This window comes from Hippocampus zosterae, chromosome 1, assembly GCF_025434085.1.
Source record: "Hippocampus zosterae strain Florida chromosome 1, ASM2543408v3, whole genome shotgun sequence".
Taxonomy (NCBI): Eukaryota; Metazoa; Chordata; class Actinopteri; order Syngnathiformes; family Syngnathidae; genus Hippocampus; species Hippocampus zosterae.
Window position 1 is genome coordinate 26,370,285 of NC_067451.1, and position 21,446 is coordinate 26,391,730.

A 21,446-nucleotide genomic window follows, 5' to 3' on the forward strand; every position below is an offset into this window, starting at 1 on the left:
CATTTTTTCTTTCTTTATTTTAAACAAGCTAGTGGAAAGTCCGGCAATTTTATTGTTCCTTGCTGTTTGAAGTCACCTTCCCGCTGTTTGACGACCCCATAGGGAGTTAGGGGGTGTATGTGAGGGATACGGGGGTGTTCCGGTGGACAGGTCAGCAGTTTTCCACCTTTACAATGTATTGCGGAACTCGACTTAATGACCCCGTGTGGTGTTCAAGGGGAGAAGCCAAAATACAACCGGCAGTAAATTACATTAACATACAGTATGTTGACCTCTTCAGGGATGGGCAGCCTTAAGGCTCGTGTAAGATTTTGATCCAAAACAAAACCGTGGTTGTCAAAAGGCTCCCTTCCCCTAATTGACACTTTCACACTGACATAGATATGAACAGATCCTTTCTGTTTCCGGCCATAGTGAAGATTTATCAAAACTGATTTGTTTGTGTTCGTGGGAAGAATGCTGGTTTTGAGCTTGTGTCCAATAAGATGAGAGTGTGAGCAACGTTTGAACTTTACTTAATGATAGCGCCTAACGTGCTTCGTTAGATTTTGTGCAGTGTCAAAACGAGTGCACATTAAAATACGCAGTTCACAAATCAAATAATTCATGTCTCCCTCGCTCGATAAAGATGACTGCTGATTTTACACATCATGATGTAATACCGGTGATTAAAGTGTCAGTGCAAGTCAAGTCAGCTGATGTTATTTTCAACCTCCTGGTTAAAAGTGTGCTGTGGGGCCAACAAATGTGAGCTTTTTCTGAAGACTACACAACAGAATCTTACTGAATTTTTACACATCGTCACAAAGTATGATGAGTTCCTCCATCCGTTTTCTAATCTGCTTATCCTCCCGAGGGTCACAACCATGCTGCAGTCTATCCCAGCTGTCTTCGGGCGGTAGGCGGGGTACATCTTGTGGCATTTAGATGCTATTATAAACCTTTGTGGAACTGTGTGTTTGTGTGTGTGTGTGTGTGAATGCTTGGCCTCAGAAACAGTATTTCCCAACCTTTATTTGAACCAACCTTATATTGGAATGATCTCACAGCACACCACCAAACAAAAGATGTCACCAAATGTTTACTTCAATGATGATGAATTATTGCCTCACAAATGCACTTTGTGTGAAATCTGTGCCCGTTCACTTGAACACAAAGTTATTCTGTTGTATGAAAATCAACGACCGCACAGGTTAATTGGACCTTCTGCCATCCAGTAGAAGAGCATTTGCCACTATATGGCACTAGCATAGATAGATGAAAAAAAAGATACATTGTTTGTAGTAAATGTAAATTACAATTTTCAGATCAATCAAGTGAAACTGGATCATTTTCCACCGCACACCTGCAATAATGCGGTTGAGAATCACTGCCTTTAATAAATGCTGGAAAGATCATCAACGTGCAATGTTTTCAACCACAGTCCGATCGTTTTGAAAGGTGGACGTTTTTACTTGGTCTCATCTTCGGACTCGTCTGCAGGTGCTTCGGGTTGAGGGTATTGGAAGCGGGCCGGGTCATACAGTTCATCGCGGGGGTCATAGGGCATATGGGGGTAGTAGTAATGGAAGGGGAGGCCCTTCTTCTGGATGGGAGGTGGAGGAGGTGCAGGCTCCTCTACAGGGTCCGCCTTCGCCACTTTTACAGGCGGAGGGAGCGGGGGTCCCACAGCTTTGCCCTTGATGGGTCTCGGCGGTTCGTCGATGAGGCAGTCGGGGTCCCAGTAGGGGTCGCAGTCGTACTCCATGCCCTTGAATGTGCGGATGGGGGCCGGCGCGGGAGACTTTTTCACGAGGATCGGCGGGGGCACAAAATTCTTTGGGGCAGGGGGCGGTGGTGGCAGCTGCTGAGGCACGGGGGCCGGCGGAGCCTTCTGGGGAGCGCAGTGGGGGTGGTAGCGGGGGTCGCAGAGGACGGGCACGGCGCCGGCGGGCAGGTAGACGATGTGGGGTTTGCATTGGGGGTCCTTGATGTTGCACAGGTAGAGCACATCCGCCTGGGCGATGGCGGGGGCGCGGGGAAGGGGAGGGGGTGCGGTGGCGGGCGCCTCCGTGGCCTTGGGGACACCTTTCATTGGCGGTGGAGGTGGAGCAACAACTTTGCACTTCTTGTCTGTGGTGGGGTCGCACATGATTTGAGGGACCCCCAGCTTGTTCTGAAAGTATGAGGCGTTGGGGCCGTACGTGTGTTCCAGGTGCCTCATTTGCTGGTACAACATCCTCAACTTGTCGATCTCATACAGCTGAGGGACGCACAATGCAAGGTCACTCAACACTTTTATGAACCCCATATTTAAATTCATCAAGCTAATTGTTAAGACAGTGGCAGATCTAAAGTAAGTTCTCACTTCTGTTTTCCTATTACTGGATTTCAGTTTTCAGCCACAATGAAAACTGTGATTCTTCTGCCATTCTGATACGAATGCAGCATTATGAGACCCATTGATACTCTGCTACATTATATTTTGATTAACTTAAGATTAATAGGAGAGATAAAAAATTGATCTGAATATAAACTCTAAATGAATCTGTTTAAATGCTGATTCTTACAGTCAACATCATTCATTCATTCATTCATTTGTCCCCCGCCTACTGCCCGGAGACAGCTGGGATAGGCTCCGGCACCCCCCGCGACCCTAGTGAGGATCAAGCGGTTAGGAAGATGAATGAATGAATGAATGAATAAACTCTAAATGAATCTGTTTAAATGCTGATTCTTACAGTCAACATCAATCAAAAGCATTACTTTCACATCATAGCAAGCAAACAACATGGCTGAGAAGTCATGGTTTTTCAAACCATCATCCACAGTCATGATTTCGTGAAATAACCTCACACATTCATTCATCTTCCAAGCCGCTTGAGGGTCGCGGGGGGTGCTGGAGCCTATCCCAGCTGTCTCCGGGCAGTAGGCGGGGGACACCCTGAATCGGTTGCCAGCCAATCACAGGGCACACAGAGACGAACAACCATCCACGCTCACACTCACATCTAGGGACAACTTAGAGTGTTCAATCAGCCTGCACGCATGTTTTTGGAATGTGGGAGGAAACCGGAGCACCCGGAGAAAACCCACGCCGGCCCGGGGAGAACATGCAAACTCCACACAGGGAGGCCGAAGCTGGAATCGAACCCGGTACCTCTGCACTGTGAAGCCGACGTGCTAACCACTGGACTACCGGGCCGCCCACCTCACACATTTATATTCATAATACAATCGCAGCATGTGAAATGGTCTCGGGCCGTCGGTGACAGTTGATAACTCAGATTCGCTGTGATGTAGCAAATATGTGCATGAGATAGAAGTAGAAGTAGCACACAAAAGCCAAGCAACGGAAATTTTTACATTTAGACTTGATGTTGGTGGTATTATGAGTGTTGAGCAACATGTGTGCATTTTATTTCATGAAAGACTGACTGTGGATGGTATGATAAACGATGATGTCTCATGACAGTGAGGGTTGCAGGCATGTGCGTGTGGCCACCGTCTGCCACTGGCTCATGTGGTGTTTTGTCACCACGGCCTGCCCACTGAAAATTGCTGGCTATTACCCTGTGTTCCAACCTCGAATGATCTGCATTAGTAGTCCCGCAACTTGCTAAAGACAATAAATGTGTCTAATTTTGTGTGCGTGTGCGTGTGCGTGTGTGTCTGGTACCCCCTCGGTGTGTCCGATGCTACTGTAGTAGCGGTAGTAGGCCTGGAAGTCCGGGTTGCCTCGGTACCATTTGGGGTCCACGTTCCTCTTGGGCCTGGAGTGGCTCAGGAAGTCGTTGGCCCTCTGCTGATCAATGGCGACGTCACCGACGGGAACCATCCCTGTTTATTGTGTGAGGAAGAGGATGATGAAGAGCAAGAAGATGGGTTTATTGCGATCAAGTGCTGAGGTTACCTTCCTGCTGGATAGCACTAAGCAAGGATTTGGCCTCCAGAAAGCCTGCAAAGAAGAAAAAAATCATACTTTTTACATTCACATATTTGGATTTGAGATACTTTAATGCACATGAAATGATCCTAACTTACCTGGAAGCCATGTTAGACAGCTAAATGCCCCCCAAAAACACAATAAGGAAATCATTTGGACCCCTGAAAACAACAAATTGAAAGGACTTGAAAAACAAACGACATATAATATCATCAATTGTAGTATACGGTCTGCATATTCGAAAAATAGTCCGTTAATAGCACTGGTCAACAGACAATTTGAATCAGAGATGGCTTTATATGTTCCGAAGCATAATTTTGACGCTGGTTTCAATAACTTTTTTCCCTGGAACATCGTTTTGGGAGATATTTTAGTTTTTTTGACCGCAATACAGATTTGACTGTTGTAATATATAACATGTTGCAAAAAAAAATCCACCTGTTGCAAAATTTTCTTTTAAAAAAATAAAAAATAAAAGAAGTGTGACCATTAGACTTGGCTTTTTTTTTTTTACTCTTATGGGTGCTTTTTAACAACTTTCTATTTCTATATCTATTTTCCATGTATGTTGGTTAATAAGAGAAAATAATGATTTATTTTAAATAATGTTGAGTAAGTTAACAGCAACTTTAGATTTTCTTTAGAAAATACAGAAAAGAATATAATTTAGGAACATAAATGTTGATTAATAATATAAAACGATTTGTTTCATTCAATGGAGGTGAGTAATTTGCAACTTTATATTTGGTTTAAAAATACATTCAAATTATATAAAGAAGATAAACATTTTAGTTTAAGTTTCCATATTATCAACATTTTTTTTAAAAAGATATAATAGAGTTAAAATAACATTTTCTCAAACACTGACTTTGTACTTAATAAAATGAATAGTACCGTAATTCATATACTGTAGGTAAAGACACTGCGTCTGCCTTTTTTACAAATAGTATAGAATCCATCCATCCATCCATTTTCCGATTCGCTTCATCCTTCACGAGGGATCAGATTTTAAAAATCTACTTAAAACTTATAATTATATAATGGTTAGCAAACATCAACTTTTAGCTTTTTTATATCTATATAATGTTGGTTTATTTTATATCTAGTTATGACACTTTTTCACAAAAGGTATGCAGTTTAATGAACAGCAGCATTCTATTCTCTTTAAAAAGACATAAATGTTAAAAAAAAAAACAATCCCCCCTCCCCCAACACTTAAGTAGGTAGACTACAGCCTCTATTGTTCATGTGGTAACTGAACAGTGTATGTATTCTGTTATTGTGTAGCTTGTACAACTAGCTTTAGAAACTATACAATACATACACTTTAACACACATATTGTTCAATAAATTATGTAATAATTTAAGTGAAAAAGTGAATGATGTTCAATAGATGTTTTAAAAGCGCTCACCTGGTTCAGGAAGCTGTCCTCACCGCTTGGACTGTGCCCAGCAGGTTAAATAGTGAGTCAGGGTCATCCTGAATCTGCAGCGGCTATCCAATAGGAGCCCTCCCTCATTTGGAGGACCAAATCATCTAGCGCGCCTCCCTTTTTGTCAATACTGTACATTTTGAAACACGAGGCCTGTGGCAACAATTAAAAACAAAAAGCAGCCAGTAAAAGAGAACTCGGGGGTGCAAAGGAGGCCATTAAAGTCAAAACCCATGCTGTGAAAAGTGCAACTGGTAGGGAAAATGGTGCAGACTAACGCGATACACTTGCCAAGATGAAGAAGAAAAAAAAATACAAAGATGTTGACCTCATGCTATTTAAAATTTATGGACGATGAGAGTCTGTACCAAAATGGTGCTAATTAGATGTTGGACATGTGGCAACACCTGTTTGTGTTACTGAGCTACAAAAAGGGGCAAACTCCCTTTTTAAGATTAAGATTTTTGCCTTTATAAATGGAAAACATTTTCTTTAAAATATGGGCACCCATAGACGAACAACCATTCGTGTTAACAGCCACACCGAGGGAAAATTTAGAGTGTTCCATTAAGCTGCCAAGCATGTTTTTTTTTTGGGGGGGGGGACTAGAGTACCCGAAGAAAACTCACACAGGCAGGGGAGAATATGTAAACTCCACACAGGAAGGCCAGATCTCAATTAGAACCGACAAGCACCATGAGGCAGACGAGTTAACCAGTCGCCCACTGCGGCGCCCCTTGTGCAGCTCAATGGGTGCAAATCATGTCCACATCGATCGTGGCAGAATCTGTACAGTGACATCCAATTGGGTCATCATCACCAAGACTCCTCTCCAGATCTGGGAGGAGGGGGAAGGAAAGAGAAAGCGGCAGCCAAACAGCTCAATACGCAGTTATATTAAATGCACGAGTATGCAAATGAGTCATAATTCGGGTTTTAAACATTTCAACTGAGGTAGCTGCTCTAATTTCCATGGGGAGGGTATTCCAGTGCGATTCATTTGATGACAACCAGTCAATTATAAATTTTAATCAGAGATGGTTTTATTTGTCCCCAAACGTATTTTGTTGCTGATTTTTTAAAAAAATATTCTATCTTGAGCCAGCACATCAAGCTTTTGATAATTGTTTTTTAATTTGACCGTCAAAAGCTTGCATTTTACCATGCATGATACTTTAAAGCTATGACGTTTCAGAAAAAAATTCCACTTGTTGCTGAACCCTCCTTCATTCATAAATATACTGCTAAAAAAATAAAGGGAACACTTGGGAGTTACATTGGCCTGGCTACATGCTCCCTTTACTGTTTGTCTTTTAGCAGTTTATATTATATTAGGGGGCGGCACGATGGTCAACTGGTTAGCACGTCCTCCTCAAAGTGCAGTTACAGGGTTCGATTCCAGGCTCGGCCAAGTGCAATGTGTCAATTGTCCTCAAAAGGCTCAAAATTTGGGCCAAAGTGTAACACATTAACTCAAAGTGTTGACATCAGTTCCTAAGTTTAAATTTGTGTGTTGAAAAAATCCACTTGTGTAAACATGTAGGATTGGAAAGTTTGCATTGTGAGTGTAAAAAGCACAGTTGTCTTTTTGTCATGTTGGAGGAGTGCTGCAGGGCATTTGAAACAGGCTCAGAAATGTTATATAATTGGTAGCCGAGACCACACGCAGCAGTGTTTCCTGTAAACAGACATTTTGTCAAGAGGAGCGGTTTTTACCGTGCCATCAACACACAAGCGTATGATAAATTTATTATAGATTTGCCTCAGAAAAAAAGAATAATGTTGCATTACAATGTGTACACATATACAGAAATATTTTTACTGTGGATCAGACTCGGAAGTTCTGACCTATTTACAAGTACAATTCTCTAAAGAGGGAACACTAAAGGCTTAATGGAGAATATTGACGGAAAAATGTGAAAAAAAGTGTCGCCTGCCCGTCCGTCCGTTTCAGACGAAGGTGATGCGGGTTCGAGCCTGATTGATCTGCCACACGTTGAGCTCCTCGTACTCCTCTAGGGCCTCCTGGAACATAGCGGGGGTGAAGCCCCGCGACACGCACCGCTGCTCGGCTTCCGACATGCGCACCACAGCGCCGCGGCCCGCTGCGCCCTCTGTGGCCAGCTCGCGCACCAGGGAAAAGATGACGTCTGCCGGACGCTGAGTCCTGTGGGCAAATCACAAGGCCTTAAGATCAAAACGTGGACTAAATTTGACCTGCAACTATGGACATGTCAGACTGGAGCCCAAAAGATACTTTAATTTTACCACACAGCACCTGGCAGAGGGTGAACCATTGAATTCAATATGTTCAACATGCTGCTTCGTCCATAAAGGTCTTTACAACTTCCTCCAGGACATGCAGTTTCTCTAACTGGTATGCAAGAAACTCGTAAAGTTGTTGTTTTTTTTTTAAAAGATCGAGGGACCCGCAGGGCACTTGTAAGTGCGGGATGTCTGCATTTGTTCAAAGTTGGGAATGCGTTGGCGCCAAACCTTGCATTGCTGGACTTGTCTGTTTGCAGTGAATCTTTGGACATCTCCATCAGCCTCATAGCCTCGTTGACGTCCTCCTTCTCCACGCCGTCCATCAAACGGAGGCGAGCCTGTGTGAGGAGAAGGTGTGAAGAAAAATGTTTTTTCCTTCGGTTTTACTGAATTCATTCGTTTTCATTAACTACAATAACCTTGGATGGGACTCAGTGAAGAGAGATCTCTAATTTAGGCGACATAAGACTTCACACAGATCTGATCGGCAAGTATTCTGCAAAATCGGTTGCCATGTCCTAATTTGCAGATCAGATTCAGAAAGAGAGACACTAAACTGCAATCTCTTTCACTCCAGGAATGTTCTGTGCTGCCATCGTGAATAATCCAAGATTTGTTTTTCAATTTTTCTCCCCAGATTTTTTATTTTTGACATGCTGCAGTTTTCTTTGCAATGACTTCCGAGGGAGCCTTTTGTGCCGCTTTACGAGTAGAAATCGATTCATTATTTTACGCCAATTAACACAGTACCGTAGGCAAAGTTACACCATAATTTTCAGACCAATGAACACACCGCTTTATTCAGCGCAATATCAATGAACTGGTCTATTTGAAAATATTTTCATACGCATTTTATTTGTGACGCACTGTATGCTGAATGTAATCATACCGTTTATGGAATGACATGGCACTATTATGCAAAGTTCAGCTCGGACATGAAATACTGGGGAGAGCTGCTTGTCTCGGTTGCTTCTGCCTCCCGCGCGACCACATGGGGGTTTGCTTTGAGCGGGCAAGAAGAAAAGTTTGAACATTCCTTGTCAATCTGGTGACCGCTGGTTGTGTTGTTACGTTGGCTAATGCTGATAGCTATTGGTTGAGCGTGCAACAGCTGTTAACAAATAAAAGCACTCAACATCAGCCCGAAAGGAAACTGGCCGTGTCGTTGACCTCGCGCCAGCCCGGTCCCACATTGCAACACTGGAACTATGCCGCAAGTTGGATCGAACCAGCTGGTAGGACTAAACTTCCCGTGAAAATGGGAAGCGATTCTAGTTGTGGTACGGTGAATACAGGCGCCTGCTAGCAATTGGATGTGGAGGAGAATGAGAATGCAAACACGAATGTCGGGGTAATTACAAGGCGCACGGTCGGTTTTTGAGCAAATGTAAGGATTTTGAGGGCCCTGGGGTCCAAAAAATATGGCATTGTTGTAGTTGCACATTCCAATTTTTTTGTGTCTATTTGACCACGTCACACTCAACTTTTCAAAGAATAAATCAGGCGTTCAGCACAAACTATTTACCCACGGAGTATTCAATTATTTGGACTCAGTGGAGCGTCTTGACGTCAGCTGCGCTGTGCCGGCACTGTCAGACCGAGACAAGTGCAATGCCCTCTGGGATGGCCGGCAATCGCCCAAGTCTCCGCCTCTCAACACCAGCTAGCCTCTCAGTAGGTCACAACGGGGTTATGACGTCACTTCCCCACGCGCTCAGTTTTGCATGGGTTTGCACAGCTGGCACACTGGCTGACTGCCCACCCTGCAAAGCTGGGCGTGCTAGGACCCTCACTGAAGTTCAACGTCTTGGGGAATGGAGGAAGTCTGACCCCTGGTGTACAGACACATGCGGCACACTGCCACCCAGCTGCACCAAGTGCTGCTTTTGCAGTAGGGTCTATCATGCTACCTGCACAAACAGCACTTTTTGCAGCCACAGGCAATCCAAACATGAAAGCATATTACAGGATATTTGTTTTTGTCCAGTGTGGGAAACAAGTGCTCACGGTGCAGTAGATTGGCTATTTATCACTACCTGCACTGTAAGCACTTTAGCTCACACCAAACCACTGATAAAAACAATTGAACTGTCAAGTGTACAGTGAAACTCGGTTCTTTGCAAAGAAACGTTCCAGGCTTCAGATGAAAATTTAGATGACAAAAAAAAATAATAAAAAACATTTAAAAAAAGAGTTGTACCCCACTTGCATGATTTAAACAACCGTAACCTTACGAAGCACATGGAAAATATAAGTTCAGTGCTTAAGTGCATTCCACATGTTTCATGAAGCTATGAAGTCAATGTGTATTATTTATATTAAGTGTTGTTTCGCGCAAGTCTAACCTAGAACACCAAAACATTTATGGCTCATAAATCTGATTAAATATTCACTTACTGCTTGTGTTAAAAAACAAAATTGAACAACTTAAAAAAATAAGTGCACATTAAATAAATTGCAATATTGAATCATTTGTCAAAATCGTTCAACCCCACTTAAACAAGGGGCCGAGTTCCATTCCGGTGGTGGAGATATAACCAATTTGTATTCAAGTCCAAATGTGCTAAAGTCATGACTAAACTCTGCTGTTGTCAGAATTACATTGAATGTATGCGAAAGCCCCTTGCTGCCACGAAATACATCTGAAAAACACAGGGTGCTAACTAAGCATGCACAATTATCCTCAATATACCCGTACGGGACCATTGCAAAAGTGGACGTCCAGTAACCAATGTTTCGCCAACAGTGTTCTCACCAGCGCGGTGGCGAGGCGGAGGATGGAGAGGAGGGTGCGGGCCGAGGTGAAGGTTGTGTCTTTGCTGACCCGCGCCTCCTTTCTCATCTCCACATACGCGGCGGTGATGTAATCTGCCAGCGAGCCGGGCACCACTGGCTGCTTCTTCTTACACACGGAAATGTAACGTCTGCGAGGAATTCAACAAATATACAGATTAGACTGTGCATGAAAACAATCCTCAAACCAAACGCTTTCCTAATAGTTACCTGGGAGACACAACCACCTGCATATATGCCGAACAGTATTAGTATTGCTTAGACCCTTTTTTTTAAATCCACAATTGTTCATTTTGGCTGCATGTGCTTTTTGATTTTTTTCCTTTCGATTTGAAAAAGAGCCATTTTTTAGATTCAAAGATGGGAGGTAAAATTCTCACTTTCAAAAAAAAAAAATATATTGGAAAATAGCTTCCCCCCCCCCCAAGATACAACTGTGATGTTATGTTTTAATATTTAAAGGAACATTTCACAAATTAAATATCTGAAGAGCTTTCCTGATCAAAATTGGTCATTTTCTAAAATGGGAACACACTATATTGCAAGCCAGTCACCGAATTACAATTTCTGCATTTTCCGCAATGCCAATTTGATTCCATATTTTTTATTTTATTTCTCTGTACGTGTGGGTTGAGAATAAATGGGTAAAAAAAAAACAGACGAAGTGATTAATCAAAGTGTTTGTGGCAGCCCTGGATGACATACAACACCGCCAAGCAAGTTCCCACACACACCTCATGAGCTTCATGTCGATGGGGGTGAAGTGCGTGGGAGGTTGGCGGCAGTGCTGGTGTACGTAGGTGATGTGCTGGGCAAGACGCAGGTCGGCATCGGCATCCGGCTTGTCCTGGATGAGCCAGAGCAGGTCAAAACGTGACAGCAGTGCAGCTGGCAACTGTATGTTCTGCTCGATGCTCTTCTTGGGGTTGTATCGGCCGTACGCCGGGTTGGCGGCGGCCAGGATGGAGCAGCGGGCGTTCAAGGAGGTCATGATGCCAGCCTGTTTGGTTGGTTGGTCGGAGGTTAGGACTTCTCAAAAACATAAAAGAGAAATTGTAAAAAGAGTTCACCTTGGCAATCGAGATGGTCTGTTGCTCCATCACTTCATGGATGGCCGTGCGGTCGGCGTCAGCCATCTTGTCAAACTCGTCGATGCAGCACACACCCAGATCAGCCAGCACGAGAGCGCCACCTTCCAGGGTCATCTCACCCGTTAGGGGGTCTCGCATCACGGCTGCCGTCAAGCCCACACCCGACGAGCCTCGGCCTGTCGTGTACTGGCCTGAGAACGACGGGGAGAGTTACAGATGTACATGTGTGATATTTGTCTTGCCACAAAACAAATTCAAAACGATTTTGTGTACTCACTACGGGGAGCCAGGCGGTCAATGTAGGACAAGAGCTGGGACTTGGCCACTCCAGGATCTCCCATTAAGCAGATGTTGATGTTACCTTAGAGGATATGATCGGAAGAATGTCATGAAATGTAACATTACACAAAGAGGAAAATAATCTGACAGATGCCATATTAAGTCTTAAGGTGTTTTTTTAGCATAAAATTTATGAACAGTCATGAAGGCATGAGACATGTCGTGGCCCTGCGAGACACGGTACTGGCCATGTATATTCATGTACGTTTCAATGAGCGTATAAAGCGTCTTTATCTACTGTATTATTTCAGCCTGTAAGAAAATGTTACCTCTGTGTAGTTACCACTTTTTAAAATATCCACGCTATGGGGAAAAAAATTTGCAGTGCAAAATTCCAGCAAACGCTTAATTTGACATTTTCTTGGCATGCGTTTCAGCCATTTCACATGGAAGTATTTACCAGAGGGGCAAAATGTTTTCAGCACAGTTAAACACATCAAAGAGAGTTGATCAATTTATGTGGATAAATTTGATTTTATATATAAACACAAGGTGTTAATTGAAGGGTTGTCGCCAGCATCTGTGTGAACTTCGGGTGGCCCGATAGATTCGAGCAATGGCCCCCGGGCCCCTGTTATTTTAGTGCCAGGTTTCCCATTTAAAAACTCAGAAAAAGCCACAAAAGCACAGTTGGAACACTAATCCGCAGTTACCGAAGACGAAATGCAAATGTATTGTCTTCAACTTCAAAGTTAAATACAACTAAATAGTTGGCAAAACAGCAGATGGAGCCGCTCTACCTCCCTTCACTCACCTCGGATCTTCATGCCTTTCGGAGCTTGTTGCACACCTCCGACCAGCAGCAGGAGCAGAGCCTTCTTCACATCCTCGTGGCCGTAAATCTCTGGTGCGATCGATCCAGCCAGTTTCTCGTAAAACCCTTCGTCTACAAACAAAAACAACAAGACACGTCATGCCCCGCTGCCGCGCCAATTACGCGTGGCATCACACTGAGAAGGTGCAATGTGTTTACCTGTGATGCTGCGCAGCTCTTCCTCAGTCAACTCTTCATTTCCCAACTCATCGTCCTCGGTCTTGTTCATGAGTGTAATGGCATGAGCTTCCATGAAAGTCTCTGACAGAAGACCCTAAGGACAAAATGGGACACTGACTTTTGACTGGCTCAAAGAGAATGGCGGAATTGATGACAGTGCCTATTGTACCTGCGTCGCCTGTCTGAAGCCAGTGCGCAGAAGTGGCAGGAAGATTCCTGTGATGGCCACATGGTCACCTGGTTGTGCAAGTCGTGTGTTTTCACCCCGTGCGTATACAGACATACTTCTCGGGATGTTACCAACAGGCACCTGGTCACTCTGTAGCAAGGTTATTAGAGTTAACAAAGACTAATGAACTGAACTGTTATCGGAAAAAAAAAGCAATACCTATTCTGACAATTTCTGTTTTTTTAGTCTTGCATTCGACAAATATTCCATATATTAAAAATGTAATATCAATTATAAAACTGAAACTAAAACAAAGCAATTTCAAGATAAACAAAAATGAACAAACCTGATATCAAAACTCATTAAAAACAACTAAAACGAAATAAAACTATGATGAAAAATCACAAACTATTATCACTCCATAATCAGACTCTGCAGGTCTACTTGCTCTATGAATAAAGTTGAGTTGAGAAAAAGGGGGTGAGACAATGCTGACGTCACATTTAAGAAAATCTCCTTACATGCTCCTGAATACGAAGCTCCTGAAATTTGACAAACTTGGAACCTCTTGTCTGCAGGTAGAGGCGACCGCCAGATTTGTTGGTGGTGCACTCTTGGCTGGGACACATGACGAGTGGCATAAAGGACGACGACTGGATCTGGAGGTGAACAAGACCATGATGAACGGAGATGTGTCTTATTGTTAATTCTAAAATCTGCAGAGGCCGGATCTTACCGGTTGATACGTCTCTGCACCGCACTGGTCACACGTGTACGTAGCCACAGCCATCATGGGCTTGACCTCAGTGGCCCGGGTCACGATGCCTCTGACGGTCACCAGGTGCCCGATGCTGTCTGCCCGCACGTCGCGCACCACTTTTGGTTTTGCTGTGCTGGGGGGCTTGAAGTAGAGCTCGCTGGGGGACAGGGGGACCCAAAAATATATTCATACAAAACGGTCATTTGATTACATTGTGACTTTTGGAACTACAAATGAGAAAACACCATTCGAGTTCTGAGTGGAGAGACATCTGTCCATCAGCCGATGACCCAGACGTTAAAATGGTTATTTGTTGTCCGAGAGTAAACTAATTGAGTGTATCATGTGCATTTTCCTTTTGGATGACGACATGCTCAAAGTAATTCAGATTAAGTTGTACTTTTGAGGGTGCGCCGTATTAGCTGTGAAACATACAATCTTCTCATGAGCTCCGCCGGGTACTGGTTTCGAGCGTCACGAGTGTCAGCTGGGTCATGTGATCGCTGTTCCATCATCAGCCGGTGCTCAATGTACACATCCAGAGCATCCTTGGCCACAATCTGTACACAACATTTCGTTAGTATGCCTCCTATTAATAAACATGGACCAGTTGGCTCCACCAGTTCTGCTTACATCTCGTTCTTTGTACGAGGGCAGCAGTTCGTGCACGGCGTCGGCAAAGAGGCTTGTGTAGCGCTTGGCATTTTCACAGATACTCTCCACCAGTTCGGGGTCTTCCTCAGCCACATCGTCCAGGTCCACATAGAGAGACACTTGCTCTCGGTGAGCCAGAGCAACCTGGAGGCACATGAACAATTAGTGACAATAACACAAATCTTCACGAGCTTTGTTTTACAGGTGCCTCCAGTAGTTTTCAGCCAATTATATCAAATATGATTATTTTTGTCATTATAAAATGGTATTGTGGCTGGAACTAATGATTACTTTAACCATCAATTAATCTGTTAACTCATTCACTCCCAAAGACGTCTTTAAACGTCTTTTGAGGCTTGGTCCAGAATTGGCTGTTACTGAACGAGTTAACTAGGTGTGAAATGCCCCCCCCAGTAATTCCAGCACCTCAATTTTACAAAAAAAATCTGGGATTTTTTTAAATCGACCTCAGGTTACCCGTTTATCTGATGTGCACCGTCAGAAAAACAAGTCAAACCAGCCTCAGCAGTAATTTTTCATGCTGTGGATGACGACAACACATTGCCACAGCAGCGAGACGGTCAACTTCAACATGAAAGCATTCCAAATTATACATGGACATCCGATGCCCTGACAGGATTTTATTTTGATGTTGTTCCTGGTGAATCGTGGTGGCAGGGCAGCTGACTTGACTCTCGATTGGAGAGGCCAGTAAAGTTTACTTGCCTTCACCAACTGTTGCCACCAACATTATCCTGAAATCATACTCAATGGTCAATTAAGCGCGCAGGAAAAAAAAATCAAATACGATGACAACCCCTTTGCGGCTGATGACTAGCAACTAGGCAAGTGTCCGAAATGGCCTGGCAAGACTACTGGACTGCTTCTCAGAGGCAGTTTAAGAGAAGAAAAAGAAAACTTTGAGGCTGACATTTCCAGTTGCTACTGATCAATGTGTGAAAGAACCAGACTTGCGCAAATGTTCTGTTTGTAATTGGCAGTAAGGTAAATGTGTAATTTACCATTGGTTTCATGATTGTTATTTAATCAAGCCAATATACGTTTTTAATCATGATACTCTAATGCTTGATATCATTTTCAATAGGATATCTGAATACCAAGATGTTCGATAACGGCAGATAAGTTGATTCATCAGGTTTTTAAAAGTGTTTTAATTTCCATTTTCTTTGATTAAAAATGTCCTTTTATTGAAAACTGAATATTTAAAATTGACAGTGCAGAAACCACAGTGTTTTATTATGATTCAGTTACTGATCTGTCCCAGTGTGGGACAAATAAAGGATATCTTAATCTTAATCTGCAATATGTCGTAAAATCAAAGATGTTGATCAGCGTTTTCCAAATTAAAAGCATAGCTTTGCAAATGTTTTAATTTGATTCAACACAAATATTGAAGTCTGTTAAATGTTGCCAGCACACACACTCCTTCAGCAGCGCTGTATTTTCTATGAAAAATGCTTTAACGCTACTTTCGACTCACCAGACAACCTTTCACTATTTCTTTGAAATATTTCGTAATATTACAACATGTACTCACAAGTTGTGCACCGTATTTGAACACCTTCTTCCCACTGTCATCCTCAGAGTAAAACTCCTGCAGGAATCTCTTGCATTTATCTGTAAAGGAACGCTGTGTTTTCATTACACACAGTAAGACACAAACACGGAGCGCGCACACATACACACGCAGATGGGGGTTTTTTCACGTGCAGGCGGTATTACATGAAAGTGGCGCGCCTAAAGATGTTGATGAGAAGCTGCAGTTGGCCTGCACTCTGGGCTAATTTGTTGTTCTGCGACGACAAGACCACCCGCCTCTTTGTTGAGTAACATGGCATCCTGTGTTCTCGATGAGTCACTATCACATTTAGTGCCTCTGAAAACTACCACCGAAGGGACAAAAAACGGCTTTGCAGCCAATGCGCCTTCTTTTCTTTTAGGTAACGAGGTTAAATAACAGTGGGTAGGCTAAGAATCGGCTTCCGGATGAGGATGGCAATACACAGCACGCGCGCTCACTTCAGGGTCCATGTTTTTTGGGGGTGGGCAAAAAAACAGTCCGCACTTCTTCAAAGCGCCACAAGTACAAACAAACCTTGAGTCCCGCGTCACGAGAGCGCGTCAACGAGCACGGAGCCAAGAACGGAAGCGCCTCGCTCACTTTGACGACATAGTTAGGATCTCGCCGCGCAGCTTCGGCGTTTCTGAGCTGGACGATGTTTTTGTAAACAAAGCAGCACATGGCTTTGGCGGCTCGTCACCGCCGGTATCCCTACGCGGGTGCTCCGCGAGGAAAGAAAATAGTGCGCCGCCGTTTCCAATTCAACAATGATCATTGTCTTGTTTTATTTGTTTATTGTCTCAACAAACCTGACCAACATCTGAATCAGTTATAAAGTGTGTACTAGTGAAATGAAAAGCTAGGGAAAACTTTGAATTTATAAGTCAACCGCTGCATTGATACGCCGTCCGGGGTGCTTAGTTAGGCGGAAAAATTATCCAGAATTTGGCGAAAAGTGAGTCTTTCAACTTCCAGCCAAAGACCAATATATCTACTGCATATGTTGTGACTAACATTTCGATATATGCAGACTCAGGTGGCTACGTGCGCGTAGAATTACCCAACCAGAAATTTTAATTCAAAGTTGGTCAACTTTCAACAGTACGAGTAGTCAAACGTACTAACGAATCGGAATGTGCTTTTTTAATAGCAGGTTAATACGTGTTAGCCAAAAAAATCGTCATCTCGCATATTGCGAAAGTGGGTAGCAGAAAAGCGAGTTACATTGGCCGACTATTAACTTAGTGGCAAGTGACTCCAGAGGGGCTGGACATGTGCTTGCTTGAACGGCTGTTCCCTTTGTTCCCGTGGCCTCATCCGGGTCACAGAACAGTCACAACCCCCACCACATCACCAACGAAGTCTGGCTCCTAAACGTACCGGTGGTGGTCGCCAAGTTTGAACAACTTCAAAAATATTCATTCGGTAATTTTGGGACCACTCACTCATCATTTTACAATACACTTTTTTAGCATCTCACGCCTACTGTACGCACGAGGACTGGGTGTAACACACTATTGTCGCTACCAAAGCAAACACGCGTTTGCATACGACTCTTAGATGAACTCCATTTTGTTCACAAGTCTTAAAAGCGAATATGTTTTTCGGACTTGTCTAGGCCAACCTGTTGCAGCCATGCGGCTGCTAAACGACTCCTACCTTTCTCCGCCGCGTAATCTTTGCGCGCCATGTCTGCTGCCGAGTGGACTTAATTGCACAATCCCGCAGATTGTGCGTTCCGAGCTTCTCAACTAAATCAGTCGTTTTATCTCGCACCGAGTGACCGCGTTGCTGCTGGCCGGAAAGTCGCTGGTTGTCCTCTCGAGCTCGCCGCTGAGAAGTGGCGCGAGTCTGACGTCGTCGTTGACCAATCGCGTCGGAGGTTTGAGCGCGGAAGAGGCGGGCCTTCGCCGTGGCGGGAAAGCCGCTCTGTCACAGGGCGTCACGTGACCCAGCCCACTTCCAACTCGTTGTGAATGGCGCGAAAGGCGACGATTGGGCTTTATACAAAGGGACAAACAGCAGGTGAACTCCTTTCAGAACAGACGTTTCGTATTTGTTTTTATTCTCATACATATACACCCATTTCATATAATCTCAAACAACCCTCCATAGAACTCTTGTTTAAATATTTGGAAATTCAAAAATGTCACCCATTAGCACACCACACACACACGCACACACGCACACACGCACACACGCACACACGCACACATGCACACACGCACACACACACGCACACACACACACACACGACTGAACAACAAACTTCTGAAACGCATCCAATTGTTCAATGTGGTTATTGCACAACTTACTTTTCTCTAACAGAGGGCACAATGGCAAAACTCAGTTGGCAAATATGGTTGTCTGCTTTATAAAAGCATATAATTGTGTATGTGATTGTGTTTCTGGTCTTAGCAGTACAAGCTGCATATTTAAAGTATTCCTCATCTCCATCCATCCATCATCTACCGCTTATCCGGGGCTGGGTCGCGGGGGCAACAGCTTTAGCAGGGAAGCCCAGACTTCCCTCTCCCTAGCTACTTCTTCCAGCTCTCCCCGGGGGATCCCGAGTCGTTCCCAGGCAAGCTGGGTGACATAGTCTCTCCAACGTGTCCTGGGTCTTCCTCGGGGTCTCCTCCCGGTGGGACATGACCGGAACACCTCACCGGGGAGGCGCTCAGGAGGCATCCGAATCAGATGCCCAAGCCACCTCATCTGGCTCCTCTCGATGTGGAGGAGAAGCGGCTCGACTCTGAGCCCCTCCCGGATGACTGAGCTTCTCACCTTATCTCTAAGGGAGAGCCCGGACACCCTGCGGAGAAAACTCATTTCAGCCGCTTGTATCCGGGATCTCGTTCTTTCGGTCACGACCCATAGCTCGTGACCATAGGTGAGGGTTGGGACGTAGATCGACCGGTAAATTGAGAGCTTCGCCCTTTGGTTCAGCTCCTTCTTCACCACGACAGACCGATACAACGTCCGCATCACAGCAGACGCTGCACCGATCCGCCTGTCGATCTCCCGCTCCCTCCTACCCCCACTCGTGAACAAGACCCCAAGATACTTGAACTCCTCCACTTGGGGTAAGATCTCCTCCCCGACCCGGAGGGGGCACTCCACCCTTTTCCGACTGAGGACCATGGTTTCAGATTTGGAGGTGCTGATTTTCATCCCAACCGCTTCACACTCGGCTGCGAAACGCTCCAGTGAGAGTTGGAGAGCCCCGTTTGAAGGAGCCAACAGCACCACATCATCTGCAAAAAGCAGGGATGTAATACTGAGGCCCCCAAAACGGACCCCCTCAACGCTTCGGCTGCGCCTAGAAATTCTGTCCATAAAGGTTATGAACAGAATCGGCGACAAAGGGCAGCCTTGGCGGAGTCCCACCCCCACTGGAAACGATTCCGACTTACTGCCGGCAATGCGAACCAAACTCTGACATCGGTGGTATAGTGACCGAATAGCCCGTATCAGGGGGTTCGGTACCCCATACCCATGAAGCACCCCCCACAGAACTCCCCGAGGGACACGGTCAAACGCCTTCTCCAAGTCCACAAAACACATGTAGACTGGTTGGGCGAATTCCCACATACCCTCAAGGACCCTGCTAAGGGTGTAGAGCTGGTCCACTGTTCCACGGCCGGGACGAAAACCACACTGCTCCTCCTCAATCTGAGGCTCGACTTCCTGACGGACCCTCCTCTCCAGCACCCCTGAATAGACCTTACCAGGGAGGCTGAGGAGTGTGATCCCTCTGTAGTTGGAACACACCCTCCGGTCCCCCTTTTTAAAAAGAGGGACTACCACCCCGGTCTGCCAATCCAGAGGCACTCTCCCCGGTTGACCACGCGATGTTGCAGAGGCGTGTCAACCAGGACAGCCCCACAACATCCAGAGCCTTGAGGAACTCCGGGCGGATCTCATCCACCCCTGGGGCCTTGCCACCGAGGAGCTTTTTAACAACATCGGTGACTTCAACCACAGAGATAGGAGAGCCCACCTCAGAGTCCCTAGGCTCTGCTTCCTCCAAGGAAGGCGTGTTGGTGGAGTTGAGGAGGTCTTCGAAGTACCCTGCCCACCGGTTCACAACGTCCCGAGTCGAAGTCAGCAGCGCCCCATCCCCACTGTACACAGTGTTAGTGGTGCACTGCTTCCCCCTCCTGAGACGTCGGATGGTGGACCAGAATTTCCTCGAAGCCGTCCGGAAGTCGGCTTCCATGGCCTCACCGAACTCTTCCCACGCTCGGGTTTTTGCCTCGGCGACCACCGAAGCCGCGGTCCGCTTGGCCAGTCGATACCCGTCAGCTGCCTCTGGGGTCCCACAGGCCATAAAGGCTCGATAGGACTCCTTCTTCAGCTTGACGGCATCCCTTACTGCTGGTGTCCACCAGCTAGTACGGGGATTGCCGCCACGACAGGCACCAACCACCTTACGGCCACAACTCAGATTGGCCGCCTCAACAATAGAGACACGGAACATGGTCCACTCGGGCTCAATGTCCCCCGCCTCTCCCGGAACATGGGAAAAGCTCTGTCGGAGGTGGGAGTTGAAACTCCTTCTGACAGGGGATTCCGCCAGACGCTCCCAACAAACCCTCACTATACGTTTGGGTCTGCCAGGACGGGCCGGCATCTTCCCCCACCATCGGAGCCTACTCACCACCAGGTGGTGATCAGTTGACAGCTCCGCCCCTCTCTTCACCCGAGTGTCCAGAACATGCGGCCGCAAATCCGATGATATAACTACAAAGTCGATCATCGAACTGCGGCCTAGGGTGTCCTGGTGCCAAGTGCACATATGGACACCCTTATGTTTGAACAAGGTGTTCGTTATGGACAATCCGTGACGAGCACAGAAGTCCAATAACAAAACACCACTCGGGTTTTGATCGGGGGGGCTGTTCCTCCCAATCACGCCCCTCCAGGTATGACTGTCATTGCCCACGTGAGCATTGAAGTCCCCCAGCAGAACAATGGAGTCCCCAGCAGGAGTACTCTCCAGCACACCCTCCAAGGACTCCAAAAAGGGTGGGTATGCTGAGCTGCTGTTTGTGCATATATATATATCTGCTGTTTGGTGCATATGCACAAACAGCAGTCAGGACCCGTCCACCCACCCGAAGGCGGAGGGAGGCAACCCTCTCGTCTACCGGTGTGAACCCCAATGTACAGGCACTGAGCCGGGGGGCAATGAGTATGCCCACACCTGCTCTGCGCCTCTCACCGTGAGCAACTCCAGAGTGGAAGAGAGTCCAACCCCTCTCGAGAGAACTGGTACCAGAACCCAGGCTGTGTGGAGGCAAGTCCGACTATATCCAGTCGGAAATTCTCTGCCTCACACACCAGCTCGGGCTCCTTCCCTGCCAGAGAGGTGACATTCCATGTCCCAAGAGCTAGCTTCTGCAGCCGAGGATCGGACCGCCAGGGTCCCCGCC

At 45.7% G+C, this 21,446-nt stretch overlaps 3 protein-coding genes across 5 annotated transcripts in view; 1 reads left to right on the forward strand and 2 right to left on the reverse strand.

Annotated features, from left to right (window-relative positions):
- LOC127607550 (uncharacterized) overlaps positions 1-21,446 on the forward strand; it is a 229,996-nt gene that overhangs the window by 68,353 nt on the left and 140,197 nt on the right. The gene's annotated exons all lie outside the window — the stretch shown is intronic.
- Positions 995-5,804, reverse strand: and3 (actinodin3). 2 transcript variants are annotated; one of them, XM_052075170.1, is made up of 5 exons: positions 5,338-5,804; positions 4,024-4,086; positions 3,893-3,937; positions 3,659-3,819; positions 995-2,242 (listed from the first exon to the last, which is right to left on the reverse strand). In XM_052075170.1, the coding sequence occupies exons 2-5, from the start codon at positions 4,076-4,078 to the stop codon at positions 1,451-1,453; spliced, it is 1,053 nt and encodes a 350-aa protein (XP_051931130.1). In that variant the 5' UTR covers positions 4,079-4,086; positions 5,338-5,804; the 3' UTR covers positions 995-1,450. The 2 variants fall into 2 exon arrangements, with proteins under 2 accessions (XP_051931130.1, XP_051931124.1); XM_052075164.1 differs by lacking the exon at positions 5,338-5,804 and having other exon boundaries at positions 4,024-4,261.
- mcm7 (minichromosome maintenance complex component 7) lies at positions 7,092-17,870 on the reverse strand. 2 transcript variants are annotated; one of them, XM_052074250.1, is made up of 15 exons: positions 17,668-17,870; positions 15,985-16,064; positions 14,406-14,570; positions 14,208-14,332; positions 13,749-13,929; positions 13,534-13,671; positions 13,013-13,162; positions 12,823-12,937; positions 12,604-12,735; positions 11,788-11,871; positions 11,490-11,701; positions 11,154-11,419; positions 10,382-10,550; positions 7,855-7,964; positions 7,092-7,525 (listed from the first exon to the last, which is right to left on the reverse strand). In XM_052074250.1, the coding sequence occupies exons 1-15, from the start codon at positions 17,696-17,698 to the stop codon at positions 7,309-7,311; spliced, it is 2,175 nt and encodes a 724-aa protein (XP_051930210.1). In that variant the 5' UTR covers positions 17,699-17,870; the 3' UTR covers positions 7,092-7,308. The 2 variants fall into 2 exon arrangements, with proteins under 2 accessions (XP_051930210.1, XP_051930217.1); XM_052074257.1 differs by lacking the exon at positions 17,668-17,870 and adding an exon at positions 16,543-16,729.

Coding starts and splice junctions, on each gene's coding strand:
- and3 (XM_052075164.1), bottom strand. CDS start 4,138: ATGATATTATATGTCGTTTGTTTTTCAAGTCCTTTCAATTTGTTGTTT. Junction 3,938..4,023: donor CTGTCTAACATGGCTTCCAG/GTAAGTTAGGAT, acceptor TCTTCTTTGCAG/GCTTTCTGGAGGCCAAATCC. Junction 3,820..3,892: donor TAGTGCTATCCAGCAGGAAG/GTAACCTCAGCA, acceptor CACAATAAACAG/GGATGGTTCCCGTCGGTGAC.
- mcm7 (XM_052074250.1), bottom strand. CDS start 17,698: ATGGCGCGCAAAGATTACGCGGCGGAGAAAG. Junction 13,930..14,207: donor GCGGAGCTCATGAGAAGATT/GTATGTTTCACA, acceptor CCTGTCCCCCAG/CGAGCTCTACTTCAAGCCCC. Junction 11,872..12,603: donor GAAAGGCATGAAGATCCGAG/GTGAGTGAAGGG, acceptor ATATCCTCTAAG/GTAACATCAACATCTGCTTA.